This window comes from Leuresthes tenuis, unplaced genomic scaffold (genome assembly GCF_036924035.1).
Source record: "Leuresthes tenuis unplaced genomic scaffold, fLeuTen1.0.hap1 SCAF_15, whole genome shotgun sequence".
NCBI classification, from domain to species: Eukaryota; Metazoa; Chordata; class Actinopteri; order Atheriniformes; family Atherinopsidae; genus Leuresthes; species Leuresthes tenuis.
Window position 1 is genome coordinate 15,382,957 of NW_027325369.1, and position 15,278 is coordinate 15,398,234.

Genomic DNA, 15,278 nt, shown 5'->3' on the forward strand with positions numbered 1-15,278 from the left:
GATCTTATAAGAAACGTAAAGAGGGGAATGTAAAAGGAGTTAAAGGAGAGTCAGTAATGTTCAGATTTTTAGCACCACCAGTTGAACTGTAAGTAACTGCTTTACCATTGTGGTAATAATTACAGCCTGTTTTGTTCTTGTCTGCCTATTCACAGCCGTTTGTTGATAATTTGCTTCAGAAATGTGAAGGACAAATATCCAGAAGTTTTCCTATATATATAATCTTATAATTTACTCATTTGCTCAAATACTAACAGAAAAAAATTTAAAAAACGTGATTTAAAGGAAGAATTTTGAGTTAATCTGTTGTGTAGAAATGCAATTTTTAAAAATTTGTGCCATTGAGTGTAGATCAAAAAACCAGCACCCAGACAGTTAAAATGACTTTTACGTTTACTACTTCTAGGAACAAGATGTGGATCTTTGCATTTCTTTACCTCCTGGGCATAAACATCTGCCAGGTTTGCCACAATTTCACAGATGACATAAAAAGTCCAAATTAAAACACGACATCTCATTAAACCGTTGTTTTCTTTTACAGGCTGCATACAGAGGTAAGCTGGTTTGAATGCGTGTGAAAACGAGCAAATCAATTGAACAGTAAGATTGTTGTTCAATGTCTCTTTTGAACGTTTCAGATAACTCAACACAAATGTACTATGCCAAAATGACAATAGACAACACTGTCTTAGAAATAGTACGTGGCAATCTGAGGTCTTTTACGAATAACAAGTTGACCATCGACGATATTAGAATTACAACTGGTAAACAAATTTCTCATTTTCTAAATATTGCATCTTCTGATTGCTGAAGACGAAAAGTGATCCCTGAACAAACTCACTGCTCTTTTTTTTTTTCACAACAAGACTGTAACATCACAACGACGGACATGATCTGTAAGTGCAGCCCTGGTCACATATGGAGTGATGAGGTTTGTCAGCCTAAGTCGTGTTGTGGAAAGAACATTTGCACCTTTGAAGATAAACAATCTCAGAGGTGTATTCTAAATACCACGGGTACTGTTTGCGAAATACTGTATCTCAACTTGCAAATATATCTCACACACACACACAAGTGTGTGACAAACATTAAAGCATCCCAAACGGCAACATTTCTTTTCTCTTCGCAGTTAACATCTTTGGGTCAGTCACTCTGGAGGGACGAGAGTATGAAAAATGTCTCAAAGAAGAGGAGTCAGTTGATTATAAGAAGTGTCATGATAATTTACTGAAAGAGGTGAAAATACATATCTGTCAATAAATTGCCTGTAACCTGTAGCCTTTAGGAGTCAATAATTAACTTCACCATTGTCCTTACAGATGAAAAGGATATTCAACACTTTCAGGGGATTTGACAGCGTGACGATAAAAAGTTTCAGGTATTTCTTTTGGTTACAAGTTAAATGTTTATTGTCGTTCTTGCAGGTATCGTGTTCAATATTTGACGGAAATCTTGATGTGTTTTTTTTTCTTAACAAGGGTTGGAAGCGTCATCGCAGATTTTCTAGTAACAATTGTCAGCGGCATCAAATCCCAAGATCTGATGAACAAATCCCAAGAACTGGTCGAAGTTCTCAAGGGCAAACTGAATCTGGAGACTAAAGGTAAATATAGGAAATATAAAGGGACAAAAATCTAAGAATAAATAAAGGTTTCACTATGTGATTTAATTAGTTATACTATTCTATTTTTCCTTAACCTTTTCCACGTGGTTTTCTTCTTCTTTTTTTTTCTTTGTTGGTTTTTATCTTCAATTGTGTTTTTTTTGTTTTGTTTTTTTTACAATTTATGCTCAGCTGTTGCTATGTCTCATCCATTTTTCAATTGTTTTTTGTTATTTACTCTTTCAGTAACGGTCCAGTGGTTACTCTGGCAGACATTAAGTTGTGGGTTGTAGGGTTCAAGACTGGGGTTGCGCTTTAATTTCACTATACAAGGTTGCACAAAAGCAATGCAGAGGTGGTGGATTCAACAACAACTGAAAAAAAGAATCAAAGCAAAAGCAACAGAAGGCAAAGAAGAAATAGGAAAATATTTAAGAAAATCTCATCACTATCAACGAATTAACTGAATTTCAGAAGCTTAAAAAAGTATTCAACCCCCTTGGCGTTTTCCTTTTTTTTTTATTGCAAATGTAAAGTAAATAGATTAAAGGGCTTTTATGACAAAAACAAAATGTTGGAGTGAAATGAAGAGATACAATAACAACAAAAAAATGCTACAATGTTTTTTCCTTCCCAATTTCAGATTTATTTCTTGGAAAAAAAAGAAAAAAAAAGTAGCACTTGCAGGTGAGTGCAGGCTGCATGGTGGTGTTGTATTTAGCACTGGCACCGTAAAGCAAGGCGGTTCTGGGTTCAAGCCCTGGGTGGAGCCTTCCTGTGTGGCAGTGGCGGGCTGTGCATTTCACACCAAGGCCTTCAGTAGTGCTCCGTCTGAATCAATCCTCCCTCAATAACTATTTTATGGCTGTAAAAACCATCTTTTTATGCAGAAATGCAAAATAAAGAGCTGTTGCATCGCATATAGATAACTCGTTTAGCCAGAATAAATGCATTTACTGAAGAAACAAACCCAGGGTGCACAAGTCTCCTTCTACTGCAGCTAAAGCTGCCACACATAAAAAAGCATCAATAACAACCTCGTATTATTTATTAAAATAGCAACATTTTACTCACCAAAAATCCTGTTTATTTGTACACAAAATCCTCCTTTCTATCTTCATTACTCTCGTACAGATTAATACGTGCGTTTCAGTTCCATCAAGAAGTCCTTTTCTATCGCCATTGAAGCTAACGCTGAAAGTCGAGCCTGCCCTGTCGTATTTCTGGCATTTCACAAGTTTTTAAAGTTTTAAATCCATTTCTTCTCCTCCTTCAGCCATTGTGGGTTGACAAAACAGCTATAAAATCAACACAACTATATTTTTGCTTGTGCAGCTCGCTACAGATGCAGTTTGCAAGCTCTGGCTAGTTCACTCTCTGACTATCCAATCAGAGGGTATGAATATGTGGACGTTACCGTACGCCTGCCTTGGTGTCGCCAACTCAAAATCTGATTGGTTGAAGCAACAGTTTGATCGACACTTATTTTATGCTACAGGGCCCGCCTTACTGATTGTGAAGGCCTCCAGGCAGATTTCTTTGACCCTGGCAACAAATGATGGCTGAAATGTGATTGTTAAATGCTTTAATATGAAAGTACATGTCTGGAATCAGCGCAATCAAGGGAAAAGCCATGAAAGGAAGCGGATAGACTATTTAGAATTATTGGCTCCCCAGGAGTGAGCATGTACGGCAGTTTGTCTGTGATGGACTAACAACCGCTTCCCAGCTAAACCTTTAAAGTGTTGCCACCATCGTGCTTCATGGTGGGGATGGTATTCTTAGGTGGATGAGAGGTGTTGGGTTTGCACTAGAAATAGCCTTTCAGAACAGATGTATACATGCTGACCAGAGAATCTTCTTACATGTGTTCGGTGAGTCCCTCATATCCCTTTTTGACTAACTTTTCTGTAAGTTATGGCTTTTTTTTTTTTTTAAATGAAACTTTCATAGAGTCCAGCTCTGTGGAGCATAGAGGTCCTATGGACAGGCACACCGGCCTGCTTTGTGCAGCTTTAAGCTCCTTCAGGGTTGCCTTTGGTCGCCTTGCCCAGTCTTTGAGTTTTTGTGGACAGTCCTGTTGACAGGTTTTTTGCAGAGCCACACATTCTTTTAATTGTGATGACAGATTTGATTGTGTTCTGTGGGATTATCAAAGTTTCTGATATTTTTCATAGCTGATTTGGACTTCTCCACAACTTTGTCCCCAAACCTTTTTGGGGAGCTCCTTAGTCTTTGTAGTGCAGCTTGCTTTGTGGTACATCTTAATTACTGATTCTTTCAGAAAGGGTGTGTATATACTGAGATCATGTGATGCCTAGATTGCACATAGGTGGACCTTATTTAACTAATTATGTCACTTCTGAAGGTAATTGGTAAAATTGTTTTTTTTTAGGGTGATTGCAGCAAAAGGGGTGATTACAAGTGTACACACCACATTTTATGTTTTTTTGTTTTTTATAATTTCTTAAAATAAGTTGGGTTTTTTGTTGACTTTTTTTCTTTTCCTTTCACATAAAACACTCCCCAAAATCCATTTGGATTACAGGTTGTTACGCTAATAAATTGAAAAATGCCAAGGGGGATGAATAATTATCTTTTATATTTCCACTTTTTTTCCCCACATTTGTCCTTCATGGATCCTCTTTTTATTTCTTTGTTTGTTTTCGTATACTTTAACGATTTATTCTTTTCTTGTTGCACTCCCATCATTCCACAAGTTACATTATATTCCACAACTTCACTGTCAGTTCAAATAACTGACAGATTACATACGTATCATAGCCTCTGGGTGGGACTTGTTATTCGCATTTGTAACGATTTCTCTCCTATGTTCTCAGGAGTCGTCAGTATAACGATGCCAGAACAACCCGTGCATTACAACAGTAGCGTCCAAATCCAATGCACGTCAGAAGAGGACCTGGGACAGGATCAACAGTGGCATCTGGAAACGCCGGCCAAAACTCATGAAATAGTTGAAGGCACAATCTCAAAATTGAAATCTGAACAGAAAAAGGCCACAGTCACTCTAACTAACATAAATGAACGCTGGGAAGGTACATTTCTATTCAACCATGGCATCTACTAGACATTTAAGACATTTAGACACCCCAGAATGAGTAAATGAGCAGACAGGTAAATAATTAGATGCATTTGACCGAGAACTTTTTTGTATTATATTACTTTTTTAAAAAAGAAATTGGTCTCCAGTTTGTATAGACTTTTAGATCTTGTTGTCTGATGCTCTCATTCTTGATCAACTGTAAGCCTGATTAGTAATGACAAACATGTATTCTACCATGTTGAGTCACAGCACTACATTACGGCAGCTGAGAAAATTTACTCTGTGTCAACGTTGCTTTTTTACAATCTAAAGAATTTCGATAATCCAAAACTTTAAGTACATTCTGTACATTGTAGCTCTACCCTCATTGTGTTTTTGTTTTTTTTTCTCCTCAGGAAAGTACATATGTAACTACAAACAAAAATCGGATTTAATTCACCTAAATCACAAAGCCAGTGCTACAATGGATATATGCCACATGCCAATGATCGAAGCCTTCACAGAGCCGGCATTTCCGCTCTGCGCAGAAGAAAGTTCTGTGTTTATGAAAACTAAGTGCAGGATAAGGAAAAGCAGCGAGAACTACAAAGTGACTTGGAAAGGTGCCACCATTGAACCTACCGGTAAGCGCACGGTCTCTTGTGGTTGTCGTCTTTGCCAGTTAATTTGAGTGAATCATTGTGCTGTTCTGACTGTTCTTACAATGCATGACATGCATGTGGGATTCTTGCAGATGAAGACCAACATACCAAGACGTATACGGCTCGTATATTCGTTGGCTGTGAAGAATCTCCAGACGCTCCAGAAATATCATGCACGTTCAAAAACAGATGTAATCAAATTAAAACTGAATTGATTCCCATCAATATTATAAAAGGTATGTATAAGTATTAGTCATAATATTGTCAGGACATACTGATGTCTGACATCACCTCATGTTTTCTTTACGAAATAGAGATATTTACCACCGTTTTGTGTCTATAATAATAATGTGATTATTTAATGCACTGTTGCCCGGAGATAATTCCACAATGGCATTAATGCTTTTTAGTGTAAAGTATATGTACATAATATAAACCTATTAAAAAAAACAAAAAAACAATACTTTGTTATTATAAATCAAAACATTTTAATATACAGCCTCGCCTAAATGACGCACTTTTCTTCGGGCAAAGCTCTTGGATCTCAAAAAAAAAATCTATGCCCGACTGTACTCACCACTTTATAATGAGCCTCAAGCAGATCCTCAAAATGAAGGAACGTTTGATGAATATTACAAAAAAATAAATAAATCAAGACTCAATGTCAAGAAAATAAAACGAGACAAGATATTTTTGATCCCCTGAGGTGACACCACAGTTTCTGCACAACTTGCAGTTTAAGAAAAAGTAAGGTAAAAGATTGAATTAAGTAAAACAACTATATGATGAGCACATGTACATTTCCATCATCCTGAGATCTACATAGTTGGACTATGCAAAATCTCTTGACCCTTCTGAAATATTCACACATTATACACTAGTAATATGCTATCCTGACACAAATACAAACAAGTAGACCATGCATGTCCTACTCATAACATGAGTAGACGTATAATTACAGTCAAGTACCGAAGTAGACTGAATTGTGGTGTAGGATATGCTGCTGATTTCTATACTTACCGTAAAAGCAAGTACAATCGTGTGAAAGAAAGTACCCTCTTGTTCAATTCAAAGGTCTGGTTCTTACCATGAATGGTAATGGTCTTGAAATGGTCTTGAAATGAGGTAAACAATACCTCGGATGAACAACGTTAAATGACATATGATGAAAACAGAAAAAGAAACCAACATTCCACATGATTTTGGATTGATTTCTTATTGTCTTCAACTTACACGTGTTTCAAGTTAGCCCACATCGTCCAATGAACGAAACCCGAAGTTTTAACATTTCTTCTGCTAAACAGGCGACAAATACTGTAAGGCCGAAGGTGACTGGGCAATAACCAAACGGGGCTTTTCTGCACATCTGAAATGCCATATCGGCGTTGGACTGAGAAGTAGAAAATGCAAGTAAGACTGCAATGATGATCATTGACATCATCACATTTAACCCTTATCGATTTTCAGCGTGACGAAAAATGCCCGTGAACACTGCTTGTGTTGTCAAAAGGAAGACAGAATAAACCTGCACATATTTAATGTGGTTTTACTTCCTGTTGACTGACTAATCAATTATTCAATTCACCACTCCAGTTCAAACGCGGAATGGGAAGCGGAGCGTTCGGATTGTGTGACCGAGGACCTGAATGTAGTGCAAGAAACTGCACAGGTACGTACACTTTCATTCACAAAGTTACTAAATCAGCTCTCTATCATTTGATGGGAAGATTTAACTGATACCAAACACAACTGTATTGGCAGAGTGTGAATCAACAAATAACAATTGTTCAACAGCTGTATCTAATTCTGGGCATAAATATGTTTTTTGTTGTTTTTTTTAAAGTGGCAGAGGCTGACACAACTATGCCCAATAATCTTTACTGTTTTTACAGATAATTGACCAAGGACTTGGTCATCTGGAGAAAAATGCTGCGGAAGTATTTTCTAAGTTTGAGAATTTCACAAAGACGAGTACTATAAACAGTTACGTCAATATGGAGGTATCAGTCAGCGTACTCAGCATCTTGGATAGCAAGCTAAGCACAATAGAAGAAGAAAACATGGTGGACGTGAGTATCTGAATCTACGGCTCAACTTTTTATCCAACACAATGATCCGTACTGTCATATTGTCAAATACATACATCAATATAATTCAGTGTATTTACATTCACTAATTCCCTCCCTTGTAGTACAGCCTCACTGTTATCTCACTCACTTTCCACTTTTTAGACACACGTGCACACAAAATGGCTAGATCCCAATATGATATTTTAGCTGATAAATGGCTGTAACAGTGCATGTAACTGTCAAGGAGCTTCAGAAAATTGCAAAAATGCGTCTCTAACAAAAGACGAGTCGTTTGTAAGTTATTCTTACAATGACTGATGCACTTTCTTGTGTCGTTCTTGTGTCGTTTCTTGAGACCCGTGTCACTTTTCCACCCACCGGGGGAGAAAACTCAAGGGTGAAATTTCCAGTAATGATACAGACTTTGTGCCAATATTCAGTATAAGTACATCAAACGTACACATAAAATACGCTATTGTAGTCTATCAACTACCAACAGCTGGCGCTAGGTGGCACTTATAGGATAATCGTTATTCCATAGGCCTAAAAGCCAACAAAGAAGACTAACGTTAGTGTCTGTCAACAGAAAGATGGCAAGCAGAAAACGTAAGGAGAAAGGTGGATGGAAAAAGTTAAAACAAAAGAAAGCCAAGTCACTTGAAGAAGAAAGTTTGAGGGGGAGTGTTTTCCATTTTGGCACTATTTATCTTTGTCTTTTGTTTGGTGATGCGTGGTGCAATGTCTGTGGAATAGGCAACAAATGTTGTTTGAAGGATGATTGGTTGAATGGTATCCTAACTAATCACAGCAGCATTGCATTGTGTAATTCAATTTTAGATCTGTTTGTCAGGCTTAGCTACCAAAAAATCAGCATAATATTAAAACTAAAAAATGTGTCAAGCAGGCTAATTCTTACACAGAATAGACCTAAAAGGCTAAAAATCTGTTTTATTCTTCTTGTCTGTAGCTTAGGTATCAAATAGGGCTGCCACGATTAGTCGACTGGTCACAATGACTAATTTAATAGTCGATACTGCGGTTTTTTTTTTTCAAACTTTGTTTTTCTCTCAAATCTGCAGTGGCACCTTCCATTGCTGTGTCTGCTTTTCTGTCCTTGACACACATGCGCAGTAGTAGTAACCGGGGGTCAGCTGTGATGTCACAGGAAGTTAAACCAGACGGGCTCTGATATCATGGCTACCCGGCAACGGAGCTGAAAAGTGTAGGAGCATTTTAAGAAAGCTGAAAACAAATGTGTGCAATGCAGTATCTGCAAGGCAGAACTTGCCTTCCACGGCAGCACAACGACGAAGCACGAGCACCTGAAAAGGAAGCATGTTGTTATGGCTGATTGTGAAGAGGGACTGTCATCTTGATAAGCTAACTGGCTAGTTAGCTGCTAAAATTAGCGTAAACAGAGAGTTAACTTGCTACTTACTCGTATTGATAGCTGTAAACGTTAACATTAGCAATGATGATTTGATTAATTTAGCCTTAGCACACATATTCCATCTGTTTTCTGTAACGTTATAACAGTGATGTGTTTGAACAGGAACGCTAATGTTTTCTAACGTTATGTTTCAGTGCTAAAAAAGTATGTTCATCTTCAATGGACGGCTTTGTTACAAAGCTAGCTACATCCACACCTCAGCATGCAAATGTCCCGACTGAGTCCATACTGAACATGTTGGTGTTATATTTGAGTCAGTGAGACCAAAACGTTTTGTGAATAATTCCTTAGTTTCAGGTGCCTACCTCATTTGATTTAAATGCAGCTATGTTTGATACCAGAGACAAATGACGGAAAGAAAAACCTAAAAAATAACAAAAAAAACTTAAGTATTTATTTTTTTGTGTTTGCTACACAGTTAGATAATTGTTTATTGCAACAAGCTGGATATTTCATGAAAAGGTTAATGAACTATGATATTAATTGTCTTTTTTTTTTAGTTAGCATATACCTTAAATAGTCCAAGCTGAAAGCTAATGATGGTTATATAAGAGCAGCTGCATCTTGGTGCGATAAGCTGTATGTTTTACATTCAATATACGTATGATCCGATTAGTCGACTAATCGAAAAAAATAATCTGTGATTAGTCGACTCTCAAAATAATCGTTTGTGGCAGCCCAAGTATCAAATGCTACGTTTATCCAAAATTTTGGCTGATTTTTAAAAATAGAATTTTGAAGTACAGGTTTAAAGGCTGTCACACTAAATAATACTATTAAACTAATGTTATCAAGCATACAGTTTGTGCTCAAAAGTTTACATACCCCGGTAGAAATGTTGAAATATTGTCAATTTTAGATGACAATATGATTGTTAATGCAAAACTTTTCATTTTCATTCATCATTATAGGTTTGACATGGTTATCTATGATCACACAATGTTTGAGTTTTTTTTAAAATCACGATGACAAGTGGAAACATCCAAACAGCCTTGCTACAGATAGTGGCAGCTCAAAAGATGACAGGGAGAGTCCAGGAAAGTGCCAGAACAAGGGATCAGTGCCCCAATATTTCAGCCGCCCCAGTTCAGACAGTTAAAGCCTGGAGCAGTTTTTCAGTTACCACCCCCAGCAAAAGCCCAAAAACCTGTCTCTACAAAGATTGTTCAGCCGTAGAGATGGTACTAACCATAAATGGCTTTCATACTGTGAGGAGAATCACACAATGTATTGTACAGTTTGTTTAGCATTTGCTAAGCCAGATGAAACTAGTCCATTCATAAGTGGAATTCAGGGCTGGAAGCAGATCAGTCAAAGAGTACAGGAGCATGAAAGGAGCAACATGCACAGGGTATGTGCTGAAGCCTATTTCTTAAGAGCGTCCAAAGCAGATATTGCCAGTCTACTACTCGCACCCCAAGTAATGGCCCACAGAGATCAAGTAAGGAAGAGACGGCAGGTGTTGGAACGCATTGTTGAGATAGTTAAAGTGATTGGCAACAGAGGACTTAGCTACAGAGGAACACAATTTGAGACAGCTTATATTATACATTATACCTTGGATGACATGATCATTGATCATGGAACCTTTCTAGAGCTTGTCATTCTTCTTGGGAAAAGATGCATGAGACACACTCCAAAGGTTGAGGTTCTGCTGTGACATTTCTGTCAAAAACAACAGTTAATATGGTCATCTCAGCAGTGCAGCACTTCATTCAGGAAGTAATTACAAAAGAAATTACTGAACTGAACAACTGAAGAGGCTATTACCAGTGGAACCCTCTTCTCATTGATGAATGACATTGCAGTCTTCTTTCGCGAGTCGTATCAAAGGATGAATGTGTGGGAGCAGGAAAGCCAGGACACTCAACACAGGCGGCTCTCCATTATAGGAGAGACACGTTGGTGGGCTAAGGATGTTGCCTTGAGGAAGATTTTTGGGTCCTTTGGGAAGCCAGAACAATGTGTCTACATTGATGGCCTCAGTGTGCGTCAAAGCAAGAGGGTACTTGGAGTCTTTGATGAGATATGAGACTGTTCTTACTGCTCAGCTTTTCCTTCGAATTTTTGAAGTAACTACACCTCTCTCAAAATACTTACAGACACATGGTTTGGACATCTTGTTAGCTCACCGAATGGTTTTGACCACTGTAGCATCACTAAGGAACATGACAAGAGATTCTGAGTCAGTGAAACAAGCTGCTGATGGTTTTGTTCATTTTGCGAATGCAAAACTGACTGAAGTGGAATGTGACCTGGAAGTTGAAAAAATGCTTCCAGAAAAAAATAACTTGAATAAAGAAGATGATGGCTGGTGAAATGGCAAGTGATGAGGTTTTCCCAAATGCCAGCGGTGTCGATGAGGCAAATGTACAGAACCAGATCATGGACACCGTTACTGCAAGCATCTACAGGCGCTTTTTAAGCCATGGAGCTCTCTATGCAGACTTGGCTCTTCTTGACCCAAGAAACTTCCCTGAAGTTTCTTTATCGGGTTTACCTGATGTTGCACTTATGGAGCTGAGCAAATGCTTGCTCAAATTTGATAACAGGGCAACTATTGCAAATTTACAAAGTGAACTGAAGAGCCTGGCAGCCCAGTGGCCATGACTTAAACGTTCTGTGCTTGAGGAGTACAAAGTAATAAGAGTAGAGGAAGACCCAGATGTGGAGGAGGAGGCAGAAATTATAAACAACATCTGCAAATCCTGTAAAGATTGTCCCACATGTTGTTACTAAATTCTTAATTCAATTCAATTCAATTCAATTTTATTTACATAGCACCAGATTACAACAATTGTCATCTCAAGGCACTTAAGTAATATAGTCCAATTGGAATTCAATTCATTGTAATCACAATCCAATTAACTCATATAGAGCCAATTCAAAAATTAATATCCTAGCTAAGGAAACCAACAGATTGCACCGAAACTTGTCTTCAGTCCAGTCTCCAGTCCTGAACATGCCTGAGGCGACTGTGGAAAGGAACAACTCCCTTTTAACAGGAAGAAACCTCTGGCAGAACCAGACTCAGGAAGGGTGGCCATCCGCCTCGACCAGCTGGGGTTTGAGAAGACAGAAAAGAGGGGGGAAAAACACCATAACGCCTTTCTTACAAGGTACAACCTCTTAACTGATGTCTATCACATCCTTGGGTTAGGGTATAAGTTTCTCCTCACCCTGCCTGTGACCCAAGTCGCTTGTGAAAGAAGTTTCTCTATTCTAAAATACATCAAGGACCTCTTCAGGAGCAGCACTTCTCAGGAACCCCTTGAGGCCCTTATGTTAATGGATACTGAAAAAGACATTCTCATGTCCCTGGGTAGTGACCGTATAATTGACAGAGTGGCAGAAAACAGTGCTGAGGGAGAAGAAGTTTCCTCAGGTCACTGTACAAACCTTTATTAGCCAACATTCAGAATGACTGCTCAGTGTCACTGACTTTTGGCAAAGTCAGTTACAAATGTCAGTGATATAGACTTTTTTTGTCTTTAAAATGCAATCATATAAGTGACTGTGAAACACTTATAAACACTGTGAAACAGTCACTTATATGCTTTAGGTTTAGTCGTTTAGGTTTAGCCATTCTTGAATATTAGTGTTCTTGAATAAACAACAATCATAAATAATTCATCTGTGACAGACAATATAACACTATAGCACCCTAAAAGTCCAGGGCTGTTTTTTGGTCCCAGTCCATCCCTGCCATTATGTAGCACCCGTGTATGAATATGCGATAGAGGAATGCTGGATGGGCCAGTGGCTACTTCCGTGGCGTCACGTTTGTTTTTGTTTTTTTTAATCTAAGGTTCAATCAATTCGGCTTTCATCGTTGATTCCATTTCAGTTATGAATTACCTTGGTTCTTTGAGCTGGACGAGAGGAAAACTCAGAGCTTCCGATCAACGTGAGTTTCTTCAGCAACAGCTAGCATTAGCATATGTGAACTAACAAGTAAGGAAAGTTTAAAGCTGATTAAACTTGCTAGCGCTCAGCAGCAGCAGCAAAAGCATTAACAGCGGACCTTCTCCGAAGCTTAACTCCGAGTTTTCTCCTGTTTCTTGTCAGTTAATGCACTTTTTTCAAAGACGCCGCACAAACGTAATGATCTGCGCATCCGCAGCACACAGACGCTGTTTTGAAGCAGGTTGGCGGTACTATCGGGTGCTATGACCTTCATGATTAGTTTAAACAGCATTGTCCCTCTGTCTATATTATTAAGGTAGACCGTTTATATCATATGGGTTACAGTTAACTTTCATAAATATACTTTGTTTCTTCATTTCAGGACCTTCTGGACTCATCCAGCCATCTACTGAACAGGTCTCTTGCGAGAACATGGAAAGAAAACCGCAAAGAAAACTCTTCATTGGCTGAGAGTTATCTCACCTCGGTTGAGCAATTAATTGTGAAGGCAAACATTACGAACAAAACTAGTAAACCAAATCTCGAGGTGGACACATGCACTGGCGAAACATGCAACCGCTCTGTTTTCGACGTCAACATCTCTCTTACAAGTTCAGGTAGTGGCAAAGTGAAACTGGCTGGATTCCAACAACTGGATGGTTATCTGCCCACAAAAACGGAGGACGACAAGAGCACCAACAGTATTGTTGTTGTAGTAACTAAGGAAAACGCGTTAGAAATACAATCCATTACAATTGACTTTATGCTCACGAATTCAAGGCTTCGCAATGTTGAGTTAACATGTGTCTTTTGGGACAACAGCAGCCATAGCTGGTCACCAAATGGATGCGAGTGGGGAGGTCCCTTGGACGAGAGACGCTGCATTTGCACCCATTTGTCTGCATTTTCCATTCTAATGTCAAAAAAACCCCTGAAAGTTCCTGCGTTAAGTCAGATAACCTTGGTAGGTCTGTCCATATCAGTCGCGTCACTCGTTATCAGCCTCCTTATAGAACTGATCGTCTGGAGCAAAGTAGTCAAGACAAACACTCTGTATTTACGACACGCTGCCCATGTTAACATTTCTGTGTGTTTGTTGATTGCAGACTGCTGTTTTCTTGCAACTTTTGAGCCAGAGCATGTCTCAGAAAGGCTGTGTGTAATCTTTGCAGCGCTGAAGCATTTCTGTTACCTGTCCATGTTCTTTTGGATGCTGTGTCTCAGCAGCACACTTCTTCACCAAGCAGTTTTCCTGTTCCATAAAGTGAGCAAGAAATACTACCTGCGGTTCTCGCTCGTCGTGGGCTATGTTTGCCCTTTTCTTATCGTCTTCGTCACATTTCTCGTCAACAAAGTCGGCGCTGAAGGCTCCTACTACTCGAAAGATACCTGCTGGCTGGTTTTCAAAGGATCAATGGAGGACTCCATCTTCACTTTTGTAATTCCAGTTGGTACAATTGTTTTCTTCAATATGTTCTCGATGATGGTGGTCATCATAAAGCTTTTGGATCACCACAAAATTACGCAGTCCTTTGATGAAAAGGAAAAATGTGCTGCCAAAACAGTTATAAGGTCAGTGATTCTTCTGACTCCAGTCTTCGGCCTGACATGGTTTTTTGGATTTTTTGTGTTGATGTTTGACCTAACTAAAGGACTCGAAGCTTTTGCAGTCAACTATATCTTCACCCTGCTGAATTCTTTCCAGGTATGCTCTATCTAACGAAACATCTGAATCAATTAAAAAATGTTATTGTTCTTTTTTGTTTTTCATTAAAAACTCTGTCTCTCATCTCCAGGGTTTGTTTATTTTGTTGACCACCTGCCTGGGGGACAAAATGGTAAGGCAGTAAGAAACGGCTGAAACAACAGCCGAGCTTGATCAATTGTGTTCCATTTCAAAAAGTGACAGATGCCATTAGCTGCCGTGGCTGATCTCAGTTTAATTCTGTGTAATGTAATTGATGCGATGATTTTAAATTAATCAAACAATTATCAATAAAAGGTAGTTGAGCATCATTTTAAAGCTGCTTTACTCCTGTTTTGGCAGACTCGTGACGCGCTACTGAGTTACTTCAATAAAAAAGTGAGTGCGCAAACATTGGATTTACAGTCATGTAAACTGCCACAGTGGCTAACTGACACCAAAAATCTTTCTCCTGTTATCTTCAGGCTCCAGGATCCATCAGCGAGAGCACCACTAATTTAAACTCAACATGCAAGAAATAGGACCACCTTCAACTTCTACACACTCAACAAACCACGTTCAACCATTTAGCCACACATACTCTTTGATGTGACTGTTTCTTTGTTGCTTTTGGTTTACTGTCGGTGAAACTGATGAACGAGATGTAATACTGTGATAAAGTCTTGAGCCACCCTTCGTTTCTTTATACACTGGAGGGAAAACAGGGAATGGTGCCGCAGTTCATTGAATTGTGCGAACATTAATGGAATTACAGTTGATGAAGCAAAACAAGCTCTCTTGTGATTTCTTTAAGGAGTCTTCAGGAACAGTTCTCCAGGCTTCTTGAAGGACATCCCAAAG

The 15,278-nt window shown here is 38.7% G+C and overlaps 1 protein-coding gene and 1 long non-coding RNA gene across 2 annotated transcripts; both read left to right on the top strand.

The window, feature by feature from the left end:
* The first annotated feature begins 599 nt into the window (after positions 1–599).
* LOC140270691 (uncharacterized) lies at positions 600–1,237 on the top strand. Its single transcript, XR_011907720.1, has 3 exons — positions 600–764; positions 867–1,016; positions 1,130–1,237. It is a non-coding gene; the product is annotated as an uncharacterized lncRNA (long non-coding RNA).
* A 3,147-nt stretch (positions 1,238–4,384) lies between these two features.
* On the top strand, positions 4,385–14,959 carry adgrf3a (adhesion G protein-coupled receptor F3a). The gene is made up of 9 exons (XM_072365845.1): positions 4,385–4,659; positions 5,063–5,290; positions 6,613–6,718; positions 6,902–6,977; positions 7,201–7,377; positions 13,116–14,438; positions 14,530–14,571; positions 14,781–14,816; positions 14,903–14,959. The coding sequence occupies exons 1-9, from the start codon at positions 4,434–4,436 to the stop codon at positions 14,957–14,959; spliced, it is 2,271 nt and encodes a 756-aa protein (XP_072221946.1). The 5' UTR covers positions 4,385–4,433.
* The last annotated feature ends 319 nt before the right edge of the window (positions 14,960–15,278 follow it).

Coding starts and splice junctions, on each gene's coding strand:
- adgrf3a (XM_072365845.1), top strand. CDS start 4,434: ATGTTCTCAGGAGTCGTCAGTATAACGATGCCAGAACAACCCGTGCAT. Junction 6,719..6,901: donor CTGAGAAGTAGAAAATGCAA/GTAAGACTGCAA, acceptor TCACCACTCCAG/TTCAAACGCGGAATGGGAAG. Junction 14,439..14,529: donor CCCTGCTGAATTCTTTCCAG/GTATGCTCTATC, acceptor TCTCATCTCCAG/GGTTTGTTTATTTTGTTGAC.